The following is a 26,559-nucleotide window of genomic DNA, read 5'->3' as shown; positions in this document are numbered from 1 at the left end:
TTTTAAGGTGCAGAATTATACTGAAGTTGAGTTATATTTTATTTCATTAAAATATATTTTAAAAACATACCGTGTAAAAGAATCAGGATTCTCAATAATTTATTATTTACATTAGCAAATTCTGTTTGACCGTTATTCTATAGTTATAAATCAAAAGTCTGCAGAAGGGGATTGTGTCAACCTCTTCGGGACCAAGCAAGCCCTTTTACCAAGAAACCAGTCCAAAATGCATTCCTTCCCATTTTGATCCCTTCAAACCCATGTTTGCAATCAGATCGCAAAAACCTCAACAAAAATTCGTGTTGTCGAGTGTTGATCCCTCCCAGTGAGAGCCGGGATTTCAGAACGCTCCACAAGAGAGAGACCCCGAGGAGATTTTCACGTGTCACTCCTCAGTAGTCAGGAGGCTGCAGGGTCCAACCCCGCTCTTGCTCCCACTGTCCTACCTCTGCTGAAATCCATGGCATTACAGGACAAGAAAGCCTGTACCTGGCCCTGCAGACAGATCTTGGAAAGCCGGACAGACTCCTTGAGCCAAGCTGGCAGGGGAGAGAGCTTTTTTCCTGCCACTGTAGACACACTGTAGCTTATTGTTCTTTTTCCAGTCCAAACACAGTGACATAAATCTCATTGCCTTCCTCCCCATCCTCTGGGGAGAAATATGCATAGGGAATTATTTCTCTGATGTAAACAACTGTAAGCACCATTCACATTGGCTGGTCCACATGAAAAAAAAATCATATCCAAGTGTCTGTCATAACCTTGATCGTTCTTAGCAGGGGGCCTCTCAGCTTTCCCATCAGCTTTCCAGATCTCTGAAATCACACGGGTACCCAAACATCATGCAGAGTCCACTGCAATGCCAGCTGCTGTCTGCTTTACTCTTCCAGGAAAGAGTAGTTGCCTCTTCCGTGAATATATAAAACCCCATGATTTAAAGAAGTAAAGCAGTCAGCTCATGTGCTCTGTTTCCTGGAGGCACTCAATGGTGTTTCTGACATCTCGTGTAAGGCACCAGTCGTCTGGTAGCTGCGCAATAAGTGACCCACGAGACCTCCATTAAGCAACCACGGAGGGAACTGACAAAATTCAGCTGGTTTGCTTGCCTTGTCGCTTACGTAGCATAAAAAGTGTGGTCACGCCATCTGGGGAAGTTTCTGGTGGTATTCTAAAAGAGGAAGCCTCAACTTGTTCTGCAAGCCAAGGAGCATGGGTGAGAGCGCAGTACAGCACAAGTTTCCCATGGCTGTGTCAAAGTGGCAGCTCCCACAGACGTCGCAGAGATTTCCTTGAGCCCCAAGAGGCCTCTGCTGCCTTGCTTTCACAGAAAATGAGTTTGTTGTCAACAGCGAAGCAGTTATCTCCTTACAAGATGTCTCCACAACACACAACGGGAGGGCCAGACTACAAAACCAGCTTTGTGGTGTACTTGCTGCAACTTCTCTGCTGTTGGTCTTGCCTGCACAGCCTTATTCACAGAGATGCAACGCCAGAGATAGCAGAGCCTGTGGACGAAGAGATCGGCTGGATAACGGCTGACTGAGTCACCGAGCAGCCTCAGTCCAGAATATCAGTCTCAAATGGGACCAGGTGGTAGTATGTCAAATTGGTGACATAAGCTGTTGGATCATCACTGTCTTCTAGCTCTGAAGTAAAGTCACTAACACTTTCAAACCTAAGGAGAAAAAACAAACAAAACCAAACAAAAAGAATAACAACAACAAAAGGCATTAAGTCAGTAATGTTCTTTTAGAAAATCAAAGTCAAAGGAATTGAGAGTACTGAGGGAGAGGGAAAAGGCTAGGATATCTGAAGACTGACACCTGAAAATTTTGAGAAAAGACATTTGTGAGGGGACTACTTGGAAAAAGGACTTCAGGTAAGAACGCTTCTGCTGGCACCGCAAGTTAATTTCTGAGTAAATGTAACTTGTGGACTTGCTTCACACTAGAGCAGTGTTGCAGAAGAAGTATTTCTAATGCTGGTTTGCAGCTTCAGGTTTGTGAAGCTTGGTTTGAAAGACAAAGATCTAGAGTTCCAATGCTTTCTTCCAAAGCTTGAGTATCTCACCCCCTCTCCTGGTAGCCTGAAACTTGAATTAATACTAGAAGTTGTCAAGGAAGGTCCATGCAGATCAACTATGAATCATGAAGCTATAGCTTCTCTGGCATCAGTCTACGTGTCATTATGCTAGTGTAATCTACTGGAGGCATCAGCAATGGCATCTACTGTCACTTTCGTAAAACAAGATTCAACACTTCCTAGAGAGAGATGAGTAGTAAATGGAAACCACTGCTCTCCATGTCCTTAAATAAATAGAAAGCCTGCTTCTTTATAACCTATGGAAATGAATGGACTGAAGAATTTGCTCTCAGTAAAACATGATGGCTATCCCCCTTTAAAACTGTACTAGCACACAGCTGTGCAGCAGACAAGGAGAGCAAGTTCTCATCACTCTAGATAGTCTTCAGTAAAAGGGATTTCTATGACTTCTCTCTAGTACAACTCTGACTCTCCACAGCACGTGTTGTAATACTTGAACTCCATATACCACAACACCTGGCTATCACATTGTATTTAAGGTGAGATGGGTCAAAAACATTAATTTGTTTTCATGTCCCAGGGCTCCCCTCCTGTGAAGGAATGAATAATGTCCTGGGACATATAATTTCTTGTCAGGCAATTCTGGATACATCTATGATGTGATTTTTATGAGTCTAGAAGAGCTTTCATTGTGGTGTGGAAAAATTTTCACAGAAGTACTCAGACCTGATCCCATGTACACCTCCTCCTTCCCACATCCATGTGTATTTGAATAAACCATAGGTCAATGAGAACCGTGGTGCATGCAAGCAAATCATCTTGTCACCCCTGACTTTCAAAGCTACTAGTGAGGAAGGAAGGAAGCAGCAAGTGAGCTCTGGAAGAGTGAATCATGTAGCTGAGATCCACATCCTTCCATTTTGTTCTCACAGCATGTGGCAGAGACACAAAATGCCTCAGTTCCTACACAAGAATGGAAAGGAAACTGCCTTTGTTTCCCATCTGAACTTGGACTCTCACCCTTTCACTTCACAAGTACCTTCTCTGGGTTTGGTTTTTATACGAGGCCAAATCTCTAACACAAATAGGAAACAATGACTACAGTGTCCTTCCTCCAGATGCCTGCTGTCCTCCCCACGGCACGAGACTTAGGCTTTGACAAGAAGAGAACATACAAGTATACAGAGATTCCCAAATTTAGTTTCACTGGTTTTGGTATTTTCCTTTCCACTTCTTGACTCCTGTGTTAAAACCTGAACTTCTGCAAGGATTACCCACTGTCTCACACCTGCTCTCAGATTCAGAAGGCATCAACTCATTAAAACCTACGCTTTACTCAGTCACACATGTTCCCATTCCAAGGAGGCTTGAATTTATGCAATAAGAAAACATTTTGTTTCTTCCAGATAACCTAGCAGTTAAAGGCAGTCACTGCAGGCCAAGGATTAAATCTCATCTCTGTTTAAGTAAAGGACTTGCAGAACTGTCAGGTTTCTTTTTCTCATACACTGTCTTTAATATTTGAAAGAACTTGCATTCATTCTGATAGAGTGAGAAAAAAGAAGAAATAGAAACTGAAAAATTGCACAAGATGGAAAAAGAAATCCTAACCTAGTTCTGACTACAGGACGAATCTCTAACACCTTTTCAGGCTGGCGTACTTCAGCTCTCTGAATAGCAGATAAACAGCTGAAGTTTAGGTTTAAAACTGTATCTCACCTACACATGAACTAGTTGGACTAATGAGGCTACTGCAGACATCACTCTAACCTCACCCTAGAGAGCCCTAAGAATCAAGTATTTCACAGGACCTAAAGAAGAGTGGGAGGGTAAACAAGCAGATAAATCTCCCACTCCCATTGCTCCCCAAAACTTCCTCTAGAAGCACCACAGGTTATTGGATAGCAGGGTCTATACATCCTGCAATGTATGGACACTGTTCTGTCTTTTCCACACTCCTACGTGGTCCTACTCACCTCTTCGTCAATGATGAGGACCACAATTCTTTTGAACAGAAACTCATGGATTTTCTCCTGCAGTGCTGTTGCTAAGCTCTTTACTTATAATGAAACTGAAATGAGACTGAACTTTGAATGTTTATTATCCTCATTCCCCTACTCCCTCCGGGCTGTTTTTTTGCCTGTATGTGTGGGAACATGTGCAGAAGGGAGTTGACTTGGTATCTTGCAAACACTTCGCAGATCACGTTGTGCTGTCTTACGGACTGTTAGTGATCCAGAAACAACAGATTATGAAATACCAGTGGGGCAGACAGAATGAACAAAGCAGAAGAGGAATCAAAGAGGTTACCCAGATTCTGCTCTCCTTCTCTTGTCAATTGTATTAAACTAGATTACTACAAGTGGAAGGCCCCACAGATGTTGTGGTTCTTCATCCTCACTGTAGGGTACTACAAGCAGCATGTGACTAGTGGGATTCATATGCTGTGGCTAGGCAGAAAGCTTTCCTGGCCACCAAAAAGGAGGTGTGGGCACAGGTTTGCAAAGCATGGCTCTAGAATGCTCATATGAAACCAAAGCAAATAAGCCAGGACTGTTTAACTACAGCTAGCAGCTGTATAGGACACCCAACAGCTAAAATGCTCTTGTGCTGTTACCAACAGGCCTTTTTCCCCAAATAAACTCTTCAAGCTACTATGGACATGCAGATGCCTAAACGCCCAAACTGCTGCCCTTGCTATTTTTTCCCCAAAGTACATTGACAGACACAAAGTCCTACTTCTTGTGCTGTAAGACAACCTTCTTGACCATTTTAGCCTCAGTTAATGCATTAGAGATGCTGCTAACATTCTCCAGGAAGAAAAAGAAACAAGGTACATAGAAGTTAATGGCTTGGATGGGTGTACTCTTCACTAGGTAAAAAAAATGGCTGGATTGCTGGGCCCAGAGGGTTGTGGTCAATGGAGCCAGTCAGAAGTGGTGTTCCCCAGGGCTCAATTTTGGGGCGATTTCTGTTTAATCTCTTTATCAATGATCTGGATGAGAGGATTGAGTGTACCTGCAACAAGTTTGCAGACGACACCAAGTTGGACAGGAGTCTTGATCTGCTGGAGGGTAGGAAGTCTTTGCAGAGGGATCTGGACCAGCTGGATTGATGGCCTGAGGCCAATGGTATGAGGTTCAACAAGGCCAAGTGCCAGGTCCTGCACTTGGGTCACAACAACCCCAGGCAGCGCTACAGGCTCAAGGAAGAGTGGCTGGAAAGCTGCCTGGTGGAAGAGGACCTGGGGGTGTTGGTTGACAGCCAGCTGAACATGAGCCAGCAGTGTGCCCAGGTGGCCAAAAAGGCCAACAGCATCCTGGCTTGTATCAGCAATAGTGTGGCCAGCAGGACTAGGGAAGTGATCGTTCCCCTGTACTCGGCACTGGTGAGGCCACACCTTGAATCCTGTGTTCAGTTTTGGGCCCCTCAAGACAAGAAAGACATTGAGGTGCTGGAGAGAGTTCAGAGAAGGGCAACAAAGCTGGTGAGGGGTTTGGAGCACAAGTCTGATGAGGAGCGGCTGAGGGAACTGGGGCTGTTTAGCCTGGAGAAAAGGAGGCTGAGGGGAGACGCAATTGTTGTCTACAACTACCTGAAAGGAGGTTGTAGCATGGAGGGTGTTGGTCTCTTCTCTCAAGTAGCAAATGATAGGATAAGAGGAAATGGCCTCAGGTTGTCCCAGGGGAGGTTTAGATTGGATATTAGGAAAAATTTCTTAATGGAAAGGGCTGTCAGGCATTGGAACAGGCTGCCCAGGGAAGTCACCAACCCCAGAGGTGATTAAAAGATGTGGAGGCGTTGCTCTTAGTGACGTGGTTTAGAGGTAGACTTAGCAGCATTAGGTTTACTTGATGTTAGGTTGGACTCAATAATCTTAAGGGTCTTTTCCAGCCTTAATGATTCTATGAGTCTATGATGCTTCTCATTAACTCACAGGAGTAACCTCAATGTAAACATGATGTGAGACAAAAGTCTAGCTCCTCTCATCACCTTATGTACAAACAGTACCTGAACAGATCTCTGGCTATCTAAGAGTAAAAAGCACAGGGGAAGTATTTGTTTTTCCTGTCAAGAGTAGGATTTCATTTTCTTAGAAAAATTCTGTATCTAATTTCACTATCTCTGTGCTGCTTTTGCATCACCACACATGAAAGTCTGTTCCATTGGCTGCAAGATGCTTCTGACAGTAGTAGCACCATCCTGAAAAATGCACATCTAGTACTGGAGTGAATGTGCCAAAAGGGCAGCATATCCAATGCCTAGCCTCTGCTGCTGGCCTAAAATACAGAAGTGCAGAAAGTCCTGGCAGGGACAAGCCCTTCTGTAACAAAAACAAAGCATAATTTTGGGTGCATTTATTGACCACCTTTCCTTTCAAAAGGACTGCAGAGTATTCCAAGATCCATGCATAAAAGAACTATGCCACATGGATGCTCAGCACACCGGCTTCATCACATTTTGCAAAAGTATGGTGTACTGCCAAATAAAATTACGGAGAAAATGAAGGAAGAAGCAAGCAACTACTTCAGAACAACAGAGTAAGCAAGTCCAACTCGAAAAAATGCTGTAGTTTCTTCTGAAACAAGTGTGCAACATTTCAGCTGGTGGATCACTGGGTAGGTAATGCTGCTGGCTATAACAGCTAACCAGTGCAGCAGGACCTCGGGGAATGAATGTTACCTGCTGAAGCTCCAAGTGCTTCTCTCCAAAAAGTACAGATTTGCTTTGCAAATGTCTGATTCAAGTACGTCAGCAGCCAAAACACAGAAGTCATATAGACGTTAATGTCGCTGAAAGAAAAAACTTCCAATCCGAAGATATACAAGTCCACAAGGAATTAATTCTGATTTCAGAACAGAAAACACAAATCCCAAAACGCAAGTCAAATTTTACAGAGACCAAAAAGGAACTGCAAAGGTTTTTGAAAGATTTTAAACCTTCCTTTCTGGGCTACTAACCTGCATTTGAAGCAACAGTATAGAAAACTTCTGCTTTTAAAAAAAGTTCAATTCTTCCAAAAGAGCTGTGCTACACAAGTGCTATTATCTCATAGCTATTACTTCTCAGCTATAGAATACAGCTACAGGATGAGCAAATTTAGGGCACCATGTAAAACAGGCATTTAAAATGTATTAACTTTTTGACTCTTGATTTACTTCCTCCAGGGAAGTTAAAACACAAATGCACAAAGCCAGGCTGTTATCCTGGATTTGTTTATTCCACAACAGTTCCTGGGAAATTATGCATACCATACAGTTTTTATTATATTTGTATTTTCAGGCCTCAATAGTCTCCAACTTCAATGGGATGACAGATTATGACAGTTTCTGATCCCAGACCAGCAAGTCTTGCTTGGGCTGCAGCAGATTTTTAAAATAAAAAAGATATATTTTTTTAAATCAACATTTTTTTAAAAATCATCAAAATAAGGCAGAAAAAGGCTTTCTTTGGTTATTTGCTCCTATTATTTGTCACTCCTACTACTAAAGAGTGATATACTATGACTATGATCACCGTAATTTCCAGACATTTGCCTTACAGAATTACCTCCAGTGTGTCTCTTTACTCTCATTAATACAACCTTACAAGCCTAAATGCTGTTAGCAAGGTCAAGGTTCAAAACACTAAGTGATAAGTGAATAGAAAGATGTCAAGAAATCAGATGAGAGCCAGAGATACACTCCAGCACCTGACAAAAGTCTTGTCAACCTCTAAACCATTCCACTGACTGGCAATGATCACATTTCAGATGTGGCAAGACAGTGCTGCATTCAAATATAAAGCCTCCATAAGGCTTTTTGTATTCTGTTTCCATCATTTTCATTGCTTTAATGAAAAAGTAGGTCAATGTATCTCATTAAAAATATTTAAACACTTCACTAGCTGAAGCTCATTGAGAAATCAATCACCTGCTATGACATAAATCTGTAGGAACAGATTTCCGTCAACACCCATCTATCAGTACGGTTACTGGCCTAAGACCTGCATGAAAGCTCTTCTAGTTACAGGTCTCTGACCCCAGAATCTTACATGCATTAGGAGGTAGAATTTATAAATAACACTAGTCTAACTTCCCTCTCCCCTAATGAAATCCATGTGCTTCACCAAGTCCCAGCATGCTGCAGCACCAGAGGGATGTGTTCCCCTCCTCTGGGGATGGTGTTTTGCTTCTCAAATAAAGCATACCCTTCCTAGCAGGATATTCCATTTGTGAGGATGTTTGGGTTTCCAAGTTTGGGCTCAAATCAGCTCTCATCACTGTCATGAGAGAAAGAAAACTCCTCTATTCTCACCTGGCAGGACCCCATGACAACTACAGCTTTTTTTCATACACAGGGGGCTAAGCTCCTTGGGGTCAATCATTCTCACTGACAGCCATTTTATCCATTTTAATAGAAAGAGCTGTGAAGCGTTTGCAATCACACTCAGTAATCTTTAACCAGTCAGAATAACAGCTGTACCAGCCTTGCTCCTAGACAGAGGATAACATTTTGCTAAGGGGAAAAAAAAGCTACAGTTTATCCAAAGCTGACAGCATTACTCCTGCACAAAGTGCACTTACAAGTGTTCTGCTGAATCTACATCCAGGTGCTTCTCTTTTCCGTTGGGTATACTGTGGTCAATGACTATTGTTTCGGTGTTGGCTAAACAAAATCCATTTGATCGCATGATTTCTGTCAGGAAAAGAAAGAAGAACAAGATGAAAACACACACACACAAAAAAAAAATCTGGAAAACACTGCATATCATATGGAATTGACATGGTTACGAACTGGGATGTGTGTGTGACATTGAAAATCTGTCCAAGAAAGAAGGAATGAAGAGTTGGTTTCGCAGCTTCTTACCTCTGCAAACCGCCAGTGGTTAAGCAATATTATTCACATAATCCATTCATTATATGAAGTGTGTGAAGCAAGGCCAAATTTCAGCCCTGTTATTACCAGTGGTAAAATCCTTGTCACCCTTAAGCAGAATGGCAGCACATCTATCTGTTGCAACCTACCACTACCAAAACATAACTGTATTTTGCCTAGATAATCCCAGTCTTAAGCAAGTTAAGCAAAACCCAAAAAGACAAGAAAAAGGAAATTAAAAGTGACCTTCCAAGTTAGTTCAACTAACATCTTTAAGGAGAGTAAAACAATACCATCTTCCATGCTGCCCTCAGCTCTCCAGAGACAGGAGAAAGAAGAGAGGGAATTTTATGATGTGTACATTTACATGTTCCTACATTAAGGAAAAGCCAAACCTCAGATATTTTTTATTGAAAAAGTAATCTTTGACTTTCAGACTATATTTTACTGTAACAGACTTTAGCAGAATTTGTTTAGGGGTGCTAAAAACACTGAATCCCTGCAGAATCACACTTCACTCATGACTCACCTTGAACCAACATTGTACTGCAGAATAAGATTTACACCATAAATTCAAAATTGATTTTCATCTAAGAGGGCAGCCCTTTGTTTCTTCCCTATCACCTACCACTCTGGACAGGACCACATGGGGGACAGTTTGCTTTTTTTCAGAGAATACAAACCACTTTTGCCTGCTTTTCTAAGTCTGCAAGCCATGTAGAAACCTGCATTATGACTGACTTGAATGCCGCAGCGTTTTCCCGGTGTCCTTGACATGACCAAAGAGTTACAGCATCTCGCTGCTGTGTGAACCGCTTTAAATGTTAGCCTTTACTGCCATCTACTGACAATACTGCCAGACACTGAAACCAGTTCCAGTGTGCAACATTCTGATGAGGCAAATATCAATTATAATCAAATCTCCACCTATGTTCTTAGACTCATTGCAGCAATCAATTAAATGATAAATATAATTACCACAAGATGCTTTCTAATAGCTGCACAGGTAGGAAAAACCTTTTTTCAATTAATTAAGTATTACTCATCTCTACTACAATTAATTTAGAATTAAAACCAAACTTTATTCAGCTAACACGGTTTCCACAGCTCCTTCACAGAGAGGCTGGCAGGAGGGTTCCCTTTGCTGCTGGCCTCTGTCCATCAGCCAGGCATTCCTGCTCTGAATCTAGATTCATCCTGATCATCTTCTTCTCTCTGTTGTACCCACCATGTGACACACTGAGTCACACACACACAGAGTAAGTGTGTCCTAAGGGGGTACACACCCTCATAAAAATTATATTAAACCCTTCCAAACAGCAAAAAGCCCCAGCCTAAAGCAATGCTACAGTTTCCAACCAATGCAATTCCAAATGCATTTATTCTTGATATTTGCCTTTTTGCAAAAAGAACAAGCTATCACTGACAGCAGCCACCCTTTGAAACATTTTCACAGCACATACTTTGGGGATCCTTCACTTCACAATGAGCAGGTGCTAGGACCCATTTCACAGCTTGGTCCCACGGAGTAGCAACGTATTTCAGGAAAAAAAAAGGAATATGTTCTAAAAGGTCAATGCTGAGAATACGTCTTAGTGTTCAGGAGCAAAGCGAGTAATCACATTCGGTCTTTGAAAGATGACTAATGTTGGGAACATAAACATGAGGAATTTCACCTGAGGCCTCCACATCGACTCAAGACGTCATCCAAACCTTCCTGGCCACAGAGGGGGCATAACACACACATGTTGGCTCCTGTCTCTGGCTCCCAGAAAGCCAGACCTGTGTTACCCCACTTTGCAGCATGACCCTGGGGACTCTTCTCTGCAGTCCCCATGCCACACTGCAGCCTGGGCTGGGGGCTCCACAAGGCACCAACCGAGACAGGCTGGCAAGACCATGCTTCTCACTGAGGTTCTGTAAGATGCTGTACCTGTCTAAAGAGTCATTGGTGGACTTGTAAACCACTTACCATTTAATTAATAGAATATTTATTTAACAGAGGACTAGTTCACTTAGAATCAATTACAAAAGGTCTACCTTGTGTATAAGATCAATCCTTAAGACACACTGTTCATACCTTTAGCATGTTGACATGCTGACTGGCCATTAACTGATATACTGCTACTACCTAAGAAAACCGATACCAGTTTAATGCTAAACACTTCGTGTAACTTGATGTAGTATTTTACTTTATTTCACTATCTGAAATAAACTCTTCTGGTAGCACAAAAGCAGCAGTTGCCATTAGGCTCAAACAAAATGTTTCAGTACGGATATATAAAACCAGGCATATCAAAAGTTCACAAACTTTTTAACAATGGTCAGTAGCAGATAAAGAGGGGAAAGGCTGAAAGAATAGACAAGGATAAAGTGATATGCTCTCAATTTTACACACCAACATCTGTGCTTTAGAAGCTTCCTATGGCTCCACCCTGTGATAGGTCTCAATGTGCTTTTCCTTCCTTTGCTTGTCTAATTCCTTTTTGAAGTCATTTATACTTTCAGTTCTACCATATTCTATGACAATAAATTCCGCTGCATAACTGTTCTCCATATGGAAACAAAACAATATCATAGTATTTCTTTTGTTTGTTTAAAGCCTGTTTTCTGTTAACATTACTGAAAAACCTATAGTTCTCATTTCAATAGAAATACAGGGTAATTGACCTCCTTCTATTCACAGCTTTGTAGACTTCCACCACATCGCCACTCTGTCATCTGTTCTCAAAGTTGAAGTGTCCTTCTTTATTCAACCTTTTTCTTAGAGAAGCTATTCAACAATTTGAATCCTTGTCCTTTATTTGTATGGTTATATCCTTTCTAAGATAGAGAGACCAGAATTGCACACACTGTTTTCAAGATAGGATTGTGCTCCTTTCTTCTGTTTTCCTCTCCTTTCCTAATAATATTTAATATTCTTACCGCTGGTTTTGCTCACCACTTGGCACTGAGCTTACAGTTTCACAAAACTGTATAAATAGCCTCAAAAACTCCTTCCTAAGTGGTAACAGCACTATCACATGTGATGATAGCAATGACTGCATTTTCCTCACATCCACTTCCTTGCATTTATCAGCTTTCAGTTTCACCTGTCACTTTATTGCCTGCATGCATATTGCATAGTATGTTGAGGCTCATTATATGTCTTTATTATAAAGCGGATGATGGAGAACTATCTTTTGAATTGCTGAGGGAGAAAGAATAAGGGGAACAGGAAATAATGTCATTTTCATTTTGTAATTCTTGTGTCAACTGTAGGAAGCTAACCACTCTTACCTGATATTTTAACTGGACTTTGAAAGCTTGGCTGAATTTTATGGACATTGTCATTTTTTAGAACTTGGTCCAAAGGAGATCTCTCAAAGAATGTGAGGACAACTTCAGATCTTGAATACTTAAAAAGAGAAGAAGAAACAGACATCTGTTTTTTACCAGTAGTTTGCTTTGTCCCTTTCCCCTTTCCACCCCTTCATAGTACAACAGAAAGACTTATTACAAGCAGCAGCTTGGAGATATCATTACACAGTTATGGCACTCAGCACTTCTCCAAGATACCAAAAAAAATTGCTGTTTCTTTGAGAGTTTGGCAAAGCCCATCGCTTTCTAATCTGCATGAGAGTGCATGTCACCATGAAGGAGGAGTCAAGCTGGGCTAAATGAGAAATTTGGCTTACTTACTTTCCAAGGCATGTTTATAATAGTCTTCAGGAGCTTTTCCACTTCATTAAGTCTGGCTTCTATATCATGGGCTTCTTTTATTGTGATGAGCCCTAGAAACAAAGTAAACAGATCGTGAGCACAGACAAAAGCACGCCTTCATGTGTACATATGCTTCAGCAGCCAAAAGCAGCCGCTCCAGAAGATGAGGAACAACCTTAAACATCATGCCTCCCAGAAATGTCTTCTAAGCCACACTGATCATAAAACTGAGGTGGGTGTAGTTACCAGCAGAGTTACAAGTCTGACACAAAATCAGCTGTTTATGATCATATTTAGGAGTTGCAAGACAAGCAGAAACAGAACCACCTACTCCTTCACCCACAGTTTCACTACACAGCATTCCCAGCAGTGATAATCAGCCTGTTTTCTGCTTCCAAGAACCATGATTCATCCTTTTTTTTTGACAATAAAAAGCAAAAGAAAACTCAAGAAAACAAAACCCACAACCCACAGATAAGAGGAAAAAACTAAACACAAGCTAAACAAAAGGCTTTGAGGTCAGTCTTGTATTTCTCTGAATGTAAGCCCCTGTGAGCAGTCCAAGGAAGATTTCTCAGTATCATGTTCTTCAAGTGTAAGATAAATTTTTGATTTTTTTTTTTTTTTAAATAATCACTGAATTATCACAGTTCTGCAGAAGGGATTAAAATGGAAATTTTGCTGTCCAGTGTCCAGAATGATGCATTACAATGCTTCTAATTTTGAATTGCTCGGTATGGGGATCTTCAACTCTAACACCATATTTCATACATATAACATGCAAGACTTAGGGAAATATAGCACAGGTTATATGCACGTACAGAGAATATGAGAAGTAAACCCTAAAATCTTGCATCCCTCTAGCAGTCCTATTATTTCTGAACTTTGTAACATACTTTTTCTAACTCAGTCATTGTTTTGGCCCTATAGTTGTGTGTTTTTTCGAAGGAGCACTATATACACATGAACATGAAATAACTAAGAGATAATTAAATTTAACAAGCTCTGCTGATAAAAACAAACAAACAAACAGGCCACAAAGCTGGAGCAGAAAAAGACCCAATAAATAAAAACTATCAAAACTAAAACTCTGTAAAGCAGTCTGTGAGAAAACACTTCAATATATTAAAATTGTGATAAATTAAGCACATCTCCATCTCCCTATTCAAAATGTAGAAAAAATGGCCATCAAACATGAGCAGCACGGGGACAACATCCACAGTTTCAATCTGCATCAGACCTTGTTATTTGTTACCAATGAGATCTGATCCCATACAAACTTTCCAGACAAAAGTGTGACTTTGAAGCTGTCAGCTCTCCTCCAATTACGGTTCTAAATAAAGCAGAGATTGTCTCTGGTGCAACCAGGTTTACTAGAAGGTTGTCCCACAAAAGCAACCTGATTGCATAAGCCTTTCTATTGCTTGACTGTCCCTCATCTTGTCTGTTTTGTCTGCATCGCTACCACCTCACCCCAGAGCAGAGCACACCAGGCACAGAAGGCAGCAGCATATCCTGCTTTGACTGACATATGCTACAGTCAGGTAGCTTTGCATGGAATTTCGCTAAAAGGCTATAAAGGTGAATTAACTCATCTGCGTGGGTCCGCAGACTGCGTGTTAGCTGGGTTGTGCTTGACGTTACAGACCTGAATGGCAGACCAGCACCCTTCATCTTGCTAACTACTGGGTGTGAGCAGGCCTGGGTGGATCTGCTTTGCCCCTCCACAAATATGTTCCCATCCCACATCTGAACCAAGCTCAAACCTTTCGAAATAAAGGGTTTTCATCTTCCCTTAAAAAAACGCTGCCAATGGCCCCACAGCTCAGACACCCCAATCTGTGATGTTAGAAACACGCTGTTGCCCTGCTGTAGTCCACATCAGAGAAAACCAAGGTAGCCACCATGGTGCTGGCTACCATGGAGTGCCTCCACTTCTCCTGCTGGTCTTGTTCCTGTCTATGTAAATACTGACACATTCGGAGCAGAGATGGCCTGACTGCAGCTCCCACCTCGTAGGCAAACACCTCATTGCTGAACCACTGGATGTGGCATTCGGCTGCTCTCTCTCAAATCCACCACCAACCTCAGACCCTTTCCCAAGTAAGCATTCACTGTCGAAATTAGTATTTTCCTAGGAAAAAAGATACTTTCAAATAAAGACACTCAGGCCAGAGGAAAAACAAACAAACAAAAAAATACCACCTCATCAGCAACACTGACCATTTGTTCTGTGAGGAAAATCCGTCGAATAGTTAGGATTTTCCCCCATTAGTAATCAGGGAAAGCATCTGCAATCCTACACGGCCTTTTTATGCTTCAGCAAGAGAAGTCAGATACAGCCATCAGCCTGTCACACTGCCACAGATCACCCAGTGGGAGGTTTTACAGCTCCTTGCATCTACCAGGAATTTCCAGCCTGGGTATATTCATCCCTCCAGCTCTTGGAAAGGTACCAGCCACGCAAACCCACGCTCCAACTCGGAAACTGGCACAGACAACTTGTAACATCTGACATTATAAAAGCTGTTCCTTACTGAAGCTTTTGGTAATATTAAAACCAAAAGGCAGACAGCGTAGGAAGGAGATTAAGTGACACATCTGCCTGGACGGCTTCCTATATATGTGCTTAATGGTTACAGATGCACAGCTTTGGGGTGTAAAGCTGCTGACCTTACATGAATCCTCCACACAGGAAATAAAGTTTGGCTGGGCTAAAGCCTTCCTTTCCATATGCCTACTGCCCAAATACATAGAAATTACTTGACTGGCTATATATAGTGAACCCTGCAATTTCGTCTGCAATAGCCACAAAGTTTGTAAGGCCCTCATTTATCTTAACTCTACGAGTCTGTTTTTAGGAGTTACCAGACGCCCTCATGGTTTTCTTGTTCATCGCAGCCTCTGATCCCACAACCCGAGGGACTGCTTACAACCCCACAGCCACACTACATGGAGCGAGGCACTGCCTGCCAAGCAGCCGGGAGGAGCGGGGGCCCCATTGCCTCCTTTGCTCCCTTTCAGCACTTGCTAACTGGCTGCTGTCATCAACTACAGCACATCCGTGCATGAGAAACACTGCGGTTTCGTGAGGTGAAGCCTCCGCTGGTGGCAACACTGGTTTAAGGTGCTTACTCTCCCCTGTAACTCATTTCCTCTCCCACGCCGCAATACAGGGCTGCCTCTGCTTCGCCAGCACAATTAGGTGAGCGGCAGGGAACACCTTGCTCTTGTCAAAAGCTTCACCTCAGGAAACCCCAGCCTTCACAGAAGAAGCAAGAGGCTGCAGGCTGGGATGCCACATTCAAGCTCCTTTCTCACCCAGACACTATACTGAGTTTTAGCAGGAATCAGGACTTGTAGAAAGAAAGGTCACAGAACTGCACCCAATTTTTCCACCTCTATTTTTCATTTTGTGGGTGCTTCTCACCCATTTGTCTTCTTCTTTTTTTTTTTTTTTTTGGTTCAGAAGCTTTGGTGAGGCAAATTAAAAATAAATAAACAAATAAACAAACAAATAAATAAATAATTTTTTTTTTAAAAAAGGTAGAAGGACAGACTGGTGTAGAATCTCCAGATGCTGGAAACGCCTGAACAAACAGAGAGACACACACGCCAGCTGACTCTGCAGACAGAGCCCAGCACTTACACCATTCATTAACCCCAACACAAATGCACCACAAGCTGGATGCAGCTGGAGTGCACGGGACTCGCTGGCCACGTATGCAGCATCCATACTGCAGCTACAGCCTGCCCTGAGGCTGTCGTCTCTCTGCCCACAGACCATAAATACATGCCCGTCTTTCCATCTGGGACTTGTAGACCCCAAGAATCCTTATTCAGACAGTTTGCTATAAAATAAAAATAAGACACCAGTAAAGCAACCAGTAGCCTGGAAAGAGTTGTGTCTTCTTTCACTTGTTCAGTCATGCAACAGAGCGGAGCTCAGAGCTGGGAAATCTCTTAGTGAGGTCATGGTGAAAGGCTGTTCTCATGCCTTTTCCTCTGCCCTGGCCCCTGCCTGACTGCTAATGGAAAACATGTGCAAACTCTTCACAGGAAAGCTTTGCTCTCTGTCTTGTTACCCAAACTGTGCTTAGACAATTAACTATCATTTCAAGTGATTTAAATGCTATGAACACCTATGTTTATAGGGCTGGAGGTAAACTGGAAACCCACTGGCTCCTTGTTTACCACAAACCCTGTTGCCAAATACCACAAACCTATAAGGTTTCTTCACCCTGCACACAGGGGAGCTCACATTCTGGGTGACAGGAGGGACGATACAGGCACACCTCCTAACCCAGGGTAGCACTCGCCTGTACCTGGGATATGTGCTTTAACAGGGTTCTGCTGTATGCACAACCCCCATGGTCAGCCATCTCCTTTTAAGAAAGGAGGAGGCAACCCCTTGGACATCTTTTCTGCCCCTTCCCAGACCAAAAGCCCCAAGCAGACTCCTTAAGACTGGATGAAAAGGATTTGCCTGCAGTTTGAGACCACAGGTAAGTAGCAACTTTACGCATAGCGACACATCTTTGGAAAGAAACATGGCCCAAACAGCACCTGGGGTCTGCAGCATCTTGCCTGCCCTGGGACCCCGGTGCCGGAGCAGCTGCAGGAGGCTGAGCGAGCAGGCCAGCAGCTTCATACCCGGCAAGCTGGCTCATAGCATGGGAGGGGGCTCAGGGCTGCAAAGGAGCAGGAAACAAGCTCAGCGGAGGAGGAGAAGGAACGGGGAGCCAATTCCTGATGTCAACACGCAAGCCTTGGTAGGCCTGTCCTATTACTGCCACATGAGCCACCAAATCTGAGACTAATAATATTTTGACAACCGCAGATAACATGCTGCATGATTCTACCAAACAAAGTGGGACAGGAATTGCAGCATGTGCTCCGGAGGTCATAATGGAATCATTACGCAGTCCTGACTATTGGTGTCCACAATGAGCACATTGTCTCACCAATTCTCCACTGCCTTTCAAGGAAGAGTGAGTTCATGTTTAAGTCAAGTGTGTCTCATTCCATCTCTCAATGATGACACAGAGAAGTCTGTTTTTCTGGAGATGTGTTGCTATGTACAAGTCACTATGTGTACCTGATCTCAAACTGTGGGCAAGCCCTGTTTCTTCAATTTGAAGGACTCCACTTCAGGCTTGTGGTCAGGAGAGGAATAAAGAATGTCCAAGAGATCTCCTGCTTTCTCAAAATCAGTTTCATACGTAAAGGAGGTTGAGCAGGAGCAGAAGCCAAAGTGTACTTTCTGACAACGTGTGCAAGGTGGAATGGCGATACTCCTAAATGCTGTGTATTTTAGTAGGTATATGAAGATTAAAATATTGCATTGAGCCCTCCTCACCTAATCTTCTCTCCATCCCCTATAGGAAGACTGCAGAGTAGACATCAATGTGAAAAAAAGATGCAGCAAATAAATCTAAGGAGAAATCTTACTGTGTTCTGTTAACCCACACTACAAGAAAGATTTAAGGCCTATAGATTCAGATCTTGAGCCCACCCTTATCTCTTTGGACAAGCCCATGAGCAGCAGCTAGGGATTTCAGATATTTAGCGAAGACACGTGAGCTATCTTGTACAGAAGACTGCTACCCTGCTCGCTCTCCTGACCAGGCTGTATGGCTTCAACAGTTACAGTATTAATTAACATGTAGTGCTCAATCTTTTTTATCTTTTACCCTCATTCTTCCTTCTTTCCCTCAGATATGTTCTAATCCATGAGCACACATACAACTCAGGATGCAGATGGGGCAATAGCAGGAGGGCCACAGTCACAAGAGGAGGTGTACAAAAGCACAGAATAATATCCAATGGAAGAGATTTCAGGCAGTCATTTGGTTCATCCAAAGAAGGACCAAGTCCAAAGTCAGACCAGGCTGCTAATCTGTCATGTCATCATGTCAAGGTGACTTCTGAATATCCCTGAGGACTGATATTCAACAGAATCATGCAGGGACTGAAGCTACTCAGCTGTGATGTGGACCAGGGCTGAGAGGTGGCAACTCAGCCCAATGATTTCCGCTGTTTTCCTCCTTTGCACTGCTTCCCATTTTCTTTCTCTGTTGGACTCAGTACCACTTAAGCTGGCATCTTTCCATGCTTCACAGTCATGTTGCCTCTTCCCCATCAGCAGCTGCCCTGGTAACATTCCTCCTCCTTGCAGACACACATTCCCTGAGCCTCACTGCCTGGGAACCATGGCATTATTCATCTTAGACTGGACTTTGAGGAGGACAAATGAGCTCCCACTTACAGCTGTCTCCTCTCTGATAGAGGAGAATAGGATATAAGGTTGTTAGAAGGACAAAGGAACACTTAGTGGTATGTAAGGGCAGGAATTTTTTTTTTAAGAAAAGCAGATGGGAAAGCTTGTTAAACACAATATTTCTTCAATAACTCTGTAGAAATAACACCACAGGAATGCTTTAAGTCCAAAGACTTGATAAGATCCAGAGAAGGGGAGATAATTACAGGCAATCAGGGATATCATATCTCCAATTATTAGAGACCAGGACTGTCACTTTTCTGTTCTCTGCCAGTTATTTATGCTGTCTTCTGCAGCATCTGGTTCTCATCACTAGGGACAGAATCCCAGAGTTGGCTACAGCACTGGTCTGGCTTAGGCTGGCAGCTCTGGCAATCCCTCTTTGATGCCTCTTGCCTAATTCTACAACACCCCTCTCTTGGGGCAGACACGCTTACCCCTTCCCCTCATGGGGAAATTCATCCATCTCAGATTATAAGAGTCACTACAGTATTTAAAGCCTTTACAAAAGGTTTATTATTTATGCAATATCACTGATGTGATCCATCTTGGTGTTATTACTCAGGGAGCAGCTAGATATGATGGAGTTGAAAAGAGGAGTGCAGAGGGTGGACTTTTAAAATGTGTTACATGTTATGCTGGCCTTATTAAACCTGACATTGAGGAACAAAATAGGGACAGGTTTTTTAAGGGGTGTGAGTACACAAAGGGCATGTAACTCACTCTGTACTTTTAGAAGTCCCACCAGGTAGCAAAGAGCATATTGAAAATACAGATGCAGAAAGACAGAAAGCTTCCAAAACCCTGCCTGCACTGCACACACCTAGCTCTGACACAGGCTATTTCTTCTTTTGCAGCTCATATGCAGATGTAAAAATGTGGTCAAAGTTCTATCCAAACAACTATCCAAATGAACTCCCCCAGAGCAGGGCTTGTGACTGTGACCACCTGAGGACCCTGGCACACTCAAATAGCCACGCAAAGCAAGGAGGCAAGTTAAAAGCTGAGAAGTCCAGGTCCTCCAGCTGATGCATTTTCCACACATGTATTATTATTTATGGGATCTCCCAGGACCTCTGAAGGGAAGACGGCACGTCCTGGTGACAGAACTCAGCAGACCGGCTTTCCTCACAGAGCTCCCTGTCTTGATGCCTGATGAGCCACAAGAATGGCTCGAAGGTGTCAAAGAAGCATGAGATAAAAGCAAGCAAACCAGTCAAAGTGTGATGAAAAATGCAAGCTCCTACAACTGTTTCTAGCACTGGTTTCTTATCAGGTGAGAACTGTCATGAAAAAACAACCCCGTTTCCATTCCATGCCACCAAAAGCCTCTAAGACACATTGCCTCCATCCATCACAAAACAAGCAACTTGTGCCTAGCTTTATAATGACACAGCAAGCTTCCGTTATCTCCATCATTACCGATGAACCATGAAATTCAGCTAATAGAAAACAAACCCAGAAGCCCCAAACTTAATTTTGGTTATACAGAGCTGCTAGAGCCTGATAACTAAGAACTGCATCCTTTGTCTGCAAGACAGAAGCTCTGAGAAAGCTTCACTAATGAAGTGTTGACAATGTCAACAATGAAAAGAGCACAATAGATGCAGTGTATTTATCTGCATTGTCACAGCACTGAAACAGCTGCTGTCTGTGGAAACCACTATGCTGCTTCTGTAGAACTCCCTCTTCCCATAAATCACACTCCCAGATGGTCTTGTAAACAACAACACCACTATCATGCAGTATATAGAAAATGGTAAGTTGTGAATGCAACATTTGCAAGCAAACATGATGTTCCTGGGCCAGCTTTTCAGGAACTGCTTTCTGCTTTGTGCAAGCCCTTCCAAGGGCAGCCCTGGAGGAGCTTCCCACGTGTTTCCTGGTGCACAGACACTCGGACATGGAAAAAAGCCCATCACCTGCATCCTGCATGAGGAAGCCATGCCAGGGGTGAGCACAAGCCTCAGAGCTAGACCTCAGCGTTAGTCATTTGGGAGGGACTGCTCAGGCTCTGCTGCAGGTGAAGTGACTACCTCTACGCTACAAGGCAAGCTATGGATGCAAAGTTTCTACAGGAAATCTCCACCACTACTGGAGAACTTGTGCGAATGGACAGAGGCTGAGTACCAGAAAGGCAGAAGGGAAAAGTTCTGGAGAGCCACAGATAATCATGGACGGCAGCAAGCCGGTGAGGGAAATCTGGAGGCAATGAAAAGGAACAGAAAGCAGCTCAGGGGAAGAAACTCGAAGAAGCAGAGAGAAAATAACAGAAAGGAGAACAAGGGGAAAAAAAAGGCCATGACAGAGCAGAATGTGTCAGAGGAGGCATGGAAAAGAAGGAAGGGGGAGGAAAATGAACACTTTGGGAAGAGATGGCCCATCTAGTAAAACAAAACAAAACAAAACAAAACTGTAAGACTGAATAGAGTTTCTGACTTGACAGCTCAGAGTGACAGAGCAGGACCAGGCACGACACATAGGTGTGATACAGTGACATGAGAAGAGCATCTGAGCCCTTGTTCTGATGACAAAGGTGACAAAACAGTGGCAGAGAAGGATTGCCAGAAACCACCCTGCCACTGCAAGGGCAAAACAAATCCCAGCTTTGAAAGGCTGCTAACACGTTCTTCTGGCACCCTGGTCCAGCACTTCAGGGGCCGATCCTGCCCACACTGAAGTCAGAGGCAGGTGTCTGACTGCTGACTGCACTGAAGATGGATCGAGTTCTGGGACAAATCTTAGATTAAAACCTCTCAGAAGTAATACTTAGAGAAAAGGGGGGCGGGGGGAGGTGGGGGAAAGAGAAGAGTATTTTTCCAGGTTTATACTTCACTTCCAGTGTCTATTGGGTCTCTTGCAGCTATTTCTAAATCATCAGTTTTAAGTCAGTTTCTAAGTCCATAGTGCAGTCTTTCTCATGAAGACTGATTTAAATACAAAAGCTGTTTAGTTTGCATATAGAAACAGACAGTTTAGTGACATTAGGCCATTTTCTGGCTCTCTTATGTGTGGACTAGCCCATGTTTTTCTGTGATCCTCTTTTGTGCACTTGCCTAGAGCAAGGGATGGGCACATCTCAGACACAAATAAAATACTAGCAAGTTACTGGTAACATCACAGTGAATCATATTTAGTCACCCTGCAGGTATGCACATATCTAACCCTGTTTACCAGCTTACCAGTAAGATGCCTTTTGTTGTTGAATGTCCTTGGCCCTTAACATCATAGCACACTCCAGATGCAGAGAATGCACTTTGCCACATGTGCATATTAGTTATCAAAGACAAGGCCAGATTGTGTGAATGCCATACTCCCTCCTGGGACCTCCCCTCTTCTCATATCGAATAAAGGGTGAGATGAACAGCCATGGTGGAAAACCATACCTCACATCCTCTCCTCTGTCATCTCAAAGCACTCAGCAGCTCCAACACATACAGAGAGGGAAAGCATTGTGGAAGTCAGTCCAAGGGGATGAGGGGTGAAGAAAGGAAGAGAGAGGATGGTTTGCTGTTGCTGAGCAAGAAAAGGGGCACACTCCTCCTCAGCACGAGCTGTTTGCTGAAATCAGCAATAATGGTAACAACCAACTCTTTCTAATATTGCTGATGCTTAAAAAAAATAAATCTTCTTTTAAAAAGTTAATAACATCAAATAGCTCGAGCTCAACTATATCCCTTAAATGTAACGTTCTGCAGCTTGACTGAGCTGTAGGATAATGTTAGTCCTTTTAATGCTACTTAGGCAAATCTGTAGGGACTTTGGAGTCCTTCAATGAAACACAGATTTGGTTTGCAACACTTTACCACTTCCTCCAGATAAAAGGCACAGCTAATATTCACCTTATTTCAGAAAGGCTAAGATAAACACACACACATATACAGACCCACATGCATATGCACATACATTTGTTTGTATATAAAAATACACACAAATGTATATGACTAGCACACACAAGAGTGTGCTTTTTTCAGGTGTTTTTGTTGGGTTTAATATGTCGAGCTTCACTGTAGGCAGCAATGCCTACAGTGCCTACAGTGCCTTTAAACAGGACATTAAGAAGCCATGCTCACCCCCAGAGTTTTATAAAGACCAGACATGTCCCATGCAATCTGTTCTTACATCCAAAGCTTTGCATCAGTGTCACTTAGTTAAGAGAGATTTTTATGTTTCAGTTTTGTGAAGTTACACAAGCTTGTGGGCAGTCACTTTAAAATGCTGGTATGATGAAGTGTTCTCTATGCAGAGAAGCATGCTCTGCAAAGTAATTTTCTCTAGAGCAGGAGCAGCATAATTTTAAACAGAGTATTACTGAAATTGTGAAGTGCACTGTGATTGCTTAGAAACTATTCCTCATTTTTATTCTGTCTCTGTTGCAAAGTAAACCCCCACTCACTCACCAAGCTGTAAAGATCATGGTCTGCTTATATTGGGTTTCGATTTTTTAAATCCTGGACTGATGCTTTGCTCATTCCCAATTCTACTGCAGTCAGTACGCCTTTTCCTGAGATAAGGGTAAGTGAAGGTTGCTGGCTCCAGGTCTTAGGCAGCAATTGAGTGTTGCAGGCTGAGGATGTTTACTCTTTCTCAGCTGTTCATGCACTAACGGGGTATGTTACCTGGGACTGTCAAGTAAAGCCAGTGCATGGGACTACAATCCCATCTGGCTCCAAGTGCACAAGTGATGCTTCAGAGAGATGTGAAAACAGTTTAATATTTTGCAAAAGCTCTGGCAGGTCTTCAGACAGAAGAGGAACCACCCTCACTTGAGAGAGGCATTGAGGAATGAGAATGGCTTTAGAACATGCAGGAGATCCTGTCCCTGAAGTGAGGGAGGGAGCACACTGTGATGGGCAAAAGGCCAGGGCCAGCACGGATCGAGTCTGTCTGTGGCCAGGGCCAGCACACGTCCCAGTCCAGCTCACAAGGACTCTTCAGAGACCCACAAAGCCAACAAGTACAAGGACTACCAGCACGCTGGGAAGTCAAATTTTAGTCACAGTGACTCTGGGAGGCGCTGTGCCTTACAGGCCACGGGCAGGCTTGCTACCTGGCATCCTCAAAAACTGGGGCCCAGGTGCCATATACACTGATAGGCCGTGTTACTTAGAATTTACTGCCGCTCAGCACTACTAAAAATCACCCTCAACGGATAATACATGTTCACAATATTTTAGATCCTTGATCAGCAACCTAATCATGTAAGACACCGTATAAGCACACTGTGTCAGGCACACAGCAGGGCTGAAAGGTGGGGGTGTAGCGATCTGCAGCAACAGCCAGAGGACTCCTCCGTTCCCAGCCCGCACCCAAGCTGGAGGGACAGCCGCCCTCCGGCACCCAGCTCCCGCAAGCATCTCCCCGCCCGCAGCCCGGGGCGGACAGCAAGGGACTGCCGGGCTGCGCCCATCACCGCCGTCTGCAGAGGGCACTCGGGGCCTGCGAGTGGCGGCGGAGCTGCCCCGGCGCCCGCGGGACCGAGCGGCCACCTCCCGGCAGCGGGAAGGGGAAGAGCCCGGAGCCGGGGGACACTGGCCGGGGAACGGGCTCTGGCTCCCGCCGCCGAGAGGGAAAGAAGAAAAGGGAAAGATATAAGCATTTTTAAAGGAGGCACAACCCCCCCAACCCACCATCAGAGGTTAGGGATCAGGCAGGGCAGTAGAAAAAGCCGTGTCTCACTTTAAACACCCGTCAGAAAACATCCTTGGTGAGTCAGCCCGGGAAGGACCTGCTGTCGCTGCCTCCCCTCCATGGGAAGAGAGCCCGCTGTCACACAGGTAGGGCGGAGAAATAAATGCGGTGGATTTACACTGGTATGCAGGGTGGAGAACCAGCCCCCACAATGCAAAACGTAGACCCTCTGCAATGGGGGGTCACACTAGCAAGGTGTGAGGCAAAGCAAGAGCAGGGGAGAGCTTCATTGAATCCTTTCAGTTGAAAGAGACCCTCAGGATCACCGAGTCCTTCCCTATCCTCTCACAGAGGAAAACATACACAAAATATTGGCTTCTTCCCATTTCTGTTCAATCAAATAATCTATGTGGTTACTCAAACAACTGGGGAGACTGGAATTTCTCCAGACACGTCCATTTTCAGATGAGCAGACTGGCCTGCACAACTCTGCACACTTGAAATATTTTCGAGTAAACACATAACTGTATCTAACTGTACCCCAAAAGTTAAACAAATTAAAACCAACTCCCAAGAGAGCTTAACATGTACATGCGGCTTCTGTACAGAGAGGCCTGAGCATGGGTAACATCTCTCAAGTTGGGCTAATCCACTTCAGAAACGAAAAGAGAAAACCCAGCTCTAACCACTGATGCAATTCCCCTGTTTTGCAGAAGTTATGCAAGGAATTATGCCAACTCCCAGACTCGCTCGGTCCACTGGCAAGTGCTGCAGCCTCTTATTTTTTTCCGCTCTCCTTGTGGCAAACAACATACCAACATGCGGAGATTTCTCAGCTACAGCCCTTCTCCTGCCAACAACCCTCCCATCCCTTCCTCGGGAAGCCGCGGGGAGGCCGGCGGCAGCGGTGAAGGGCAGCGTGAACCCCTTTGCCGCCCAGACCAGATCAGCCCGGAGCCCCTGTCCCCGCGGAGCTGCGGACAGCGGCGGGGCTGGGACCTCCCTCCTGCAGGAGCGCAGAGTCCGCGGCTCTCGCCCCAGCTCGGGCTGCGGGACAGCCCTTCACTCCCACCGTGTATTTACCAAAAAAAAACCCAAACAAAAAAAAACCAAAACCGACAGAAATCAACAGCCCGAGCGGAGTTTCCGACCGCAAAACGCCCCCGCAGCTTCCCAGCCCCCCCGCCCCGTCCGGTCGCATAGCGGCTCGGGCTCCTCACCCCTTCCCTCCGCCCGGGGGAACCGCCCGCCCCGCCACCGCCATCCCGGGAAAAGCGGCAGCGGCTGAACGCCCGCCCGCCCGCCGCCCAGCGAGCGCCGCGCCCGCGGAGGCTGCTCAGACCTTGGAGCAAGGGGGAGCGGGACAGTTCGGGTCGGTCCTCGGGGAAGGAGTCAAGGAGCCGCTTGAAGAGGCGGCCGAGGTCGGAGTAGCTGCGGTGCAGGTAGAGGATGTTGCGGTCCGACCACTCGGTGCGAATCTCGTAAAACTCCTCTTCGTCGCCCCGCCGGCTGATGATGAGCCGACGGATCCCGTTCACCCAGCAGCCCCGCACGTACATGTTCACCAGCGAGGTGCCCTCAAACACGGCCGAGGCCATCCCGCCACCGCATCCCCCGCCGCCGGCGGAGGGCGAAGCGCAGCGCTCCGCGCCGCCGCGGCCAAGTTATGAGGAGAAGGAAGAGGAGGAGGAAGAAGAGAGAAGGGGGGTGCCACCCGCCTCACGGCCCCCCCTCTGGTCCGGCCCTGCCTTGCCCTGCCCGCCGGGGCTGAGCCGCCTCCCGGCGCTGGAGGGAGGGCTCGCCGGCGCCTCATAGACGGTGGCCCGCAGCGAGAGGCCGGCCCGGGCACCCCAGCCTCTGCTCCGCTGAGCCCCCGGCACCGAGCAGGGCGGCTCTCACCCCCTCCCGGGGCGGGGAGCGGGGTAGCTCGGCCCCTTCTTCCCCGGCGCTGCAGGAAGGCAGAGCCCCTCCCGTCCACGGCGGGAGGGAGTGGGGCTGCCCGCGGCTGCTGTGACGCCCCCGGTCCCGCAGCCAGCGCCAACTCCC

General features: G+C 44.9%; 1 protein-coding gene across 1 annotated transcript; it reads right to left on the bottom strand.

The window, feature by feature from the left end:
- On the bottom strand, window positions 1-26,287 carry PXDC1 (PX domain containing 1). The gene is made up of 5 exons (XM_065052505.1): window positions 25,856-26,287; window positions 12,582-12,673; window positions 12,180-12,297; window positions 8,609-8,720; window positions 1-1,675 (listed from the first exon to the last, which is right to left on the bottom strand). The coding sequence occupies exons 1-5, from the start codon at window positions 26,109-26,111 to the stop codon at window positions 1,558-1,560; spliced, it is 696 nt and encodes a 231-aa protein (XP_064908577.1). The 5' UTR covers window positions 26,112-26,287; the 3' UTR covers window positions 1-1,557.
- Window positions 26,288-26,559: the final 272 nt, after the last annotated feature.

The sequence above is a fragment of the Columba livia genome, chromosome 2, assembly GCF_036013475.1.
Source record: "Columba livia isolate bColLiv1 breed racing homer chromosome 2, bColLiv1.pat.W.v2, whole genome shotgun sequence".
Classification (NCBI taxonomy): domain Eukaryota; kingdom Metazoa; phylum Chordata; class Aves; order Columbiformes; family Columbidae; genus Columba; species Columba livia.
This window is presented reverse-complemented; position numbering and strand designations above follow the sequence as displayed.

Coding starts and splice junctions, on each gene's coding strand:
- PXDC1 (XM_065052505.1), bottom strand. CDS start 26,111: ATGGCCTCGGCCGTGTTTGAGGGCACCTCGCTGGTGAACATGTACGTG. Junction 12,674..25,855: donor CCGCTCCCCCTTGCTCCAAG/GTCTGAGCAGCC, acceptor CTTTGTTTCTAG/GGCTCATCACAATAAAAGAA. Junction 12,298..12,581: donor TTATAAACATGCCTTGGAAA/GTAAGTAAGCCA, acceptor TCTCTTTTTAAG/TATTCAAGATCTGAAGTTGT.